This window comes from Cyphomyrmex costatus, unplaced genomic scaffold, assembly GCF_001594065.2.
Source record: "Cyphomyrmex costatus isolate MS0001 unplaced genomic scaffold, Ccosl1.0 scaffold273, whole genome shotgun sequence".
Taxonomy (NCBI): domain Eukaryota; kingdom Metazoa; phylum Arthropoda; class Insecta; order Hymenoptera; family Formicidae; genus Cyphomyrmex; species Cyphomyrmex costatus.
The window spans coordinates 407884-414309 of NW_017276833.1; the positions used below are offsets into that span (position 1 = coordinate 407884).

The window sequence follows — 6426 nt, forward strand, 5'->3', positions numbered from 1 at the left end:
CTCAACAATTTTAACAGTGATTCGTTAAAAAGATTACAAATCTTATCCACAATAAAAAAGGAAATCTATAGAATGGACAACGTAATTTGTCGTCCATAGGTATACAACAATCTCGCTCATCAAACGCGCGAAGTACAATAGAAATATTTGCAAAACTCACAAACAACTTTGCTTTCGCATTCAGCACAAAAAAAGAAGATTGATGACGCATCATTGCAAATTATCATCAACCATCTATGAAACATTACAGATCATTTCTTCCTTATTACTTGGCCGTCGTTTATTTATCATTTATGTCATTTGAAAAAAAATATTTGAAAATCTTAAACGTGGGATCGTGTACGAATTGACATGCGTTGATCGTGTTTTCGTAAGTAGAATATTCGCAGCTGACCGTGTGTCTATCACAACAGTCATGCGTGATGACGGTCTCTCAATCTGTACTGAGAAATGCACTTTTAAAAATTCGAAAAAGCATTTTCACAGTTTCGTGCAATTAACTAATGCCTTCTACATCTAGCAGAATGATCTTCATGCATCTCACTTGGCCTCGTCCTGTTCCATTGGCTCTTCGGAGACCTCTCGGGAATGTTCTGGTGTGGTCCTATTGTTTTAAATATACATATACATGTATGTGTGTGTGCGTGTGTGTGCGTGCGTGCGTGCGTGCGTGCACGTGTGCACAGCCGGTTATAGAAAAGTTGCAACACTTTTTTTTAATGGATTTCAAAACTCAGCTTCGTAAAGCGGTTGAACTTAAATAATTAAGCAAGTATACTAAAACCCATCGAAAAAAGTGTTGTAACCTTTCTGTGACCGGCTGTATATATACATACGTGGGCAACTTGAAAAGTTTTTTAAGTCACACAGAGATAGTTTTTTTTTTCTGACTTAAAAAACTTGTCAAGTTGCTCACGTATATGTACAGTGTGGTTCACTTTAATCCACCTTGTAGAATACCTTAAAATTCTAAGTTTAAGATAAAAATGATTCAAACAAAAGTTTTTCAATTACAAGGTAAAAAGATGGTGATCTCGGTTGAGCTTGAGAGAATATTCTCAAGGTCAAAATTTTTTACTTAAAATTTCTTTAATGGAATTATATATTTTCTTTTACAAAATATGATTCTACTAATTACTCTGCATATAAAAGTATTAAGCTAGAAATACCAAAAAATCAATAGTTCATGAAATATTTTATACCTTATTTATGATGTGTTGACATAAAATATTGAATTTTGAAACAAATAATTTTTTGATAAATGTACCTTAATACTTTTACGGTCAGAAAAATGAGATGAATCAATTATCTCATAATAGAAAACTTTTTTGTATGTATTAACATATGTATGTGATATTTAATTATATATTAATATTCAATTATTCTAGTCTAGATGATGAAATTAGATGATCAAAAAAGTGATATTTAATACTAACGTAAGGTTTGTAGGCTGCTGCATAGATAGAGAGGCCATTGCAGACACGGTTTCCGTTTCATCGTGTTCCTTCTGACTTGCCTCTATAGCGCTCATTGCGACTGTATGAGCAGTGAGTTTTACGCAAGGCCAGTGTGACATCTAAGAAAAAAAATAATATATTTATATTAAAATATTAAACAATTGGGAAGCACCCATTCAGAGTATACAGGAGGGAATTTGAAGAGTATTATCCCCACCAAACGATACGACTCAATAATTGTTCGGTCTGGGAATATTGTGCTGGGAATATTACATAGTGCGCTCAGTTTAACCTCGGATATAAGTACATAAAAAGAAAAACATGTATTCCTTTTAACGTATTAATTAATTTGTTATTATACGCAATGAGTTAAAAATTGTGAATAAAGAAATTCATAGATTAATTGTAATTTAGTCTAAAACCTCGGTAGTCTAAAGGCTTATGAAGGATTCACACTGCGTACGACATCCGACGGTTTGAAATTTAGCAATCCAATAAGAATTGATATTAATTGTAATTTGTTTTAGGAACATTAAATATGATAGATAGTATACATGCATACATGAAAAGCTCAGAAATAAAAAGAAATAAATGCTCATTATTTGAAAGGTACTTAACAAATACAAAGATTCAATTGTATTATGCAATATTCGACTTACCTGGATAGCAATGGTCTTCTGCAGCGTATCAATGGCGTTTTGGCAAGGAATTCTCGTGAGTTCTTCGTCTCGGAGAGGACTGACTTCGTCACCAAGCAACGCCCGAACGCATTCTTGTGCCGAATCACAGATCGCTGCTAAATCGTAACCTCCTTCCAAGGCAAGGATGACCTTGCCATCGGCTACATTAAGTAAGTGTTGTGTCATTCTGCCGAAGCATGCCGGACTGACTTTGTAGCCACCCAGTGGCGCCGGATGACCAACAGCAGCATCGAAGCCGGCCGAGACAATCACAATGTCTGGATCGAATTCTTTAGCAATTGGCATGACAATCGTACGAAATGCCGCGAGATACTCCGCGTCGCTCATAGGCGGATTCAAGCCACCTGACCATGCCACGTTCACGTTGTAACCAAGACCTTTACCAGCACCGCATTCAGTAGGCCCTCCGGTTCCAGGGAAGAAATTACCGTCATCATGTCTATGTATCGACAGGTACAGCACCCGTGGATCATCATAAAACATTTGTTGAGTACCGTTTCCATGATGAACATCCTGAAGAAGATATAAAAAGCATAATATAATATTTTGTCATACAGCATGTCCGAACATATTTAGAATTGTAGTCTAATTTAATTATAATTTCAATTTGTTGTTTCACATTGCTTATAGTGATATTAAAATTCTCGTCATAAAAAAATCATGTTGCATAATAATAATAACATTCTCACCCAATCTAAGATTAAAATTTTTCTAACGTCGAGTTTCTGCTGAAGTAGCCTCGCTGCAATTGCCACTGAATTGAAGAAGCAAAAACCCATGGCTTGATTAGTCTCTGCGTGATGCCCGGGTGGTCTTACCACAGCAAAGCCGTTCTTAATATCACCCACTGCTGTCTTGAACGCAAGGTCAACAACACATCCCACTGCCATTCGGGCAGCAGGTGCAGTATTAAGCTCATTCCACGTTGTGTCAGAATCAACTCCAACTCCGCCGCAGGGAAGTCGAACGAAACTTTTGATAGGCAATTGCGACAGCTTGGACATATCCAATTTCTGTCGATTCAACGGATTCGTTCCTGCGCATATCACTCAAATTAATATCATATAGTAATATAATTAATATAGAATGACAAAAAAGTTTGTGTAACAAAATTTCATGAGTTTACTAAATAATTATAAGGTGACAAAGTGACGTTATTTGTCAATATTTTAACGACAAATAATGTCAACTTGCTATTTATATAACGTATATAAAAAAAAGGAACAAATTTTAGAATTTTAATTATTTGTTTATAAAGGTAAAATAGCATTAAAAGAGTAACTCACCAAATAAAAGTGCATGGGCTTCGCTATGACATGTTTGAATCTCTTCGAGTGTGGCTTTGCGCGAGCGTATTCGGTCGCAACGTTGCAACAAGCCCGTTTCCGATAACCTAGCCCATACGCTCTGCAATCGACCACCATGTTCAGGATGACCTCTGACCGTTTCGCCACAGACACATGCATGTTTCAACATCAATGGATCGTAAGCTAATCCCGTAGTAGGTCGATGCGAAGAACCTCGTGCAAAAATATCGCTGTTCTGAGGACCTTCGGAGACAAATTATTTCACGAGTTAAAAATATTTTTTTGACAATTAGATTAAATTTACGTCAATCCTTTCTGTCTTTCTATAGTCTATATTTCTTATAGACAGAGAGGAGGAAGAGGAGGAGAGGAGAAAAAGAGATGTTTAAATGTCACATGGAATCAGTATTGAAAACAAATTCAACAATCCATTCAATGCATCAAATAAAATCATATTTTATAAAAAAAAAAAAAACATCAAGGATTAATAAACATCAAATCTTTATAGTGCGTCATATCATTTATGATAGAAAAAGAATATCTTTTACCTAGGTGTACTAAAGGACTCGACAATGCTCTAGAGAGTGGTCTAGCTGACTGAGAAGTTCTGCTTAAACCTCCGGCGTAGATGGTTGATTCATTCGTTTGCAATGTATGCCTCATCATAAGATCTCTCTGTTGTTGAAGGAATTGTTCACGGTCCCTCTGCTGTTTCGAGATCTCGCTTTCCTCTGGATGATCTTTCTTGCCCGTGAGATCTATTACTTCGGATTCTTCGGATTCTGGCGCTTCATCCAGCTGATTGGTTTGACTGCGCGAGCCCACTCGCGTCAGAACAGTCTGACGAATTTGTTGTTTCAGGTAATTGTGCGCTTGTTGCTGATCATGCAATTGCTTCTCTGCGAGGTACTCCTCGTAATGGGTAGTCGGTGCTATCATGCCGCTCTGTAGCATCGGATGACCTAACGGTAAGGGCGCAGATTGGGTTCTACCTATATTTGGAAAAAAAAAAAAAAAAGGAACTGTTGTGTAAACGCTTAAACCACGTTATCTGTAAGGAGTTATGGAATGGTGCGTGCTATGTTTCGTATAGAAATGGTCTCTCGAAAAACTTTTGATTATTAATCTCAGTAAGTTTAGCTTCCTTTCCAGAACACTTTTTTCAACGAAGACCATTGTCCATTAGAACAGGACACGTGCACGGTAAGAGCTTCGAAAACAAAGAGGGAACATACTACCTAAAGGCCGGTGATGACCAGCCTTTTGCAGTCTTGCTTGCGCTACTTGGGTGTCCGTGATCGGTGCCGCGGTATGATACACTGGTGCTACCATTGCTGGATGCTGTCTGCTACCACCCATCGTCACGGACGGCGATGTCACCTGCTCTTGTAGATTCTGTTGTATCTGTTTGTGGATGTACGCCGGCTCACCCTCGATAACCGTCAGGGACGGATAGAACGGTAAAGTACCATGCAGCATTTGACCGGTGAGCGGCATGCCAAGACGTGCTGTGAACGCAGCTCGCACTTCCGCTTCTGAGACCGGCGCCAATTTTGTCCCACTCTGGGAACAGAAAATAACCCAAAACGTGTCAGCCAAACATGATTTGAAAAGATCTTTAAAATTATCGTAGCATTATTTTTATCTTTGTTGAAATGAATGATTATATTCTTGTATAAATTTAATTCATTATATTTAAACCATATAATTTTAAATCACAAAGACTCCTTATAAATCAAATAGAAATTTTGAGAGAAAAGGGCACTAAAAGTCAGGCGCAGATAACTTTACTACAAATGCTAGTATATAACAAACAAAACTTCTTTATTCTAAAAATGTGCTTACATGTTTCATCAGCTCATTTTTGAGCTTTTTTCAGAAACAAAGTAATAACATAAACAGGCATGGGAGCGACTATAGGTGTCAAAAATAGTGAGAAAAGTGAGTTTTATTCTCGAAAAAGTGAGCAAATAGTGAGTCAGTTTAAAGAAAGTGAATACAAAAATTATGCTTTTCGTGGGTTATCTCCGTGTTTAAATCTATTGTTAGAATGCCAACATTTCGTGAACACTGCCGATACTTACGTAAAGCTTAAATGTAAAGCTAATTTCTCGAAAAAAGATTTTTTTTTTAAATACACCGGGAGTGACGAGATATTCACTCACTGTATTCACAATGATACCGTATCGCAAACATTATTCAGTGTTCAAAAACCGGTCTTTGGAATATTTTGGCCAGTCAGTATCAGACACAGTGAATCACTTTTATTATTAAATAGTATTGAATTGAAAGTATAAAAAAAAAACCAAGCATCGAAAAGCTGACTTAGCTACTGTGTACAAGCGACACTAGACTTAGTCTAGTCAGTCATATATTTAAAAGAAAACTATAAAATTTAAATTGCCATTTTGTAATTAAAAAAAAAAGCACGAGTCGTAATTGGAAAAACGGGGTATGTTAAGTTAGTATCCCAACTATAGTACTCAGGAGTTCTGATTAGAGTTCCCACTTCCTTTTGACGAGACGAAAGTTCCCTATAGTTAATAACAAGAGTTCCGCTCAATAAACGTCTTTTTTACATTTTTTAAAAATGGGGTGCTAACTTTTTATCGAATTTCGAGGTGGATTAGTTCTGAGCGGCTTAATAGCTTCAATTTGCGATTGCCTAGAGTTCCTGATATGTAAAAAAAATTTTAGAAAAATAAAAAAAAATTTAAAAATCTTTGAAAAATTAATTTTTAGATACAATAGTTCTGATGATAATTCCTGCTTCTATTTGACGATACGAAGAGTTCTCTATGATTTTTAATGACATATGCGCTTAATAATCATTTTTTAATAATTTTTTTAAAATGGGGTGCTAACTTTTTAACGAAATTCAAGGTCGCATAGTTCTGATCAGCTTAACAGAACTATTTTGTGAATACCTAGAGTTCTTGATACATAAAAAACATTTTTGAA

At 36.3% G+C, this 6426-nt stretch overlaps 1 protein-coding gene across 1 annotated transcript in view; it reads right to left on the reverse strand.

Moving 5' to 3' along the window:
- Positions 1–276: 276 nt before the first annotated feature.
- The window catches only part of HDAC4 (histone deacetylase 4), a 30818-nt gene continuing 24668 nt past the window's right edge, over positions 277–6426 (reverse strand). Inside the window, exons 11-17 of the mRNA XM_018540874.1 lie at positions 4701–5028; positions 4014–4457; positions 3445–3708; positions 2848–3194; positions 2117–2671; positions 1437–1576; positions 277–604 (exon numbers count right to left, since the gene is read on the reverse strand). Of these exons, the coding sequence (XP_018396376.1) occupies positions 541–604; positions 1437–1576; positions 2117–2671; positions 2848–3194; positions 3445–3708; positions 4014–4457; positions 4701–5028 (2142 nt within the window). The 3' untranslated portion in view covers positions 277–540. The remainder of the gene's footprint in view (positions 605–1436; positions 1577–2116; positions 2672–2847; positions 3195–3444; positions 3709–4013; positions 4458–4700; positions 5029–6426) is intronic.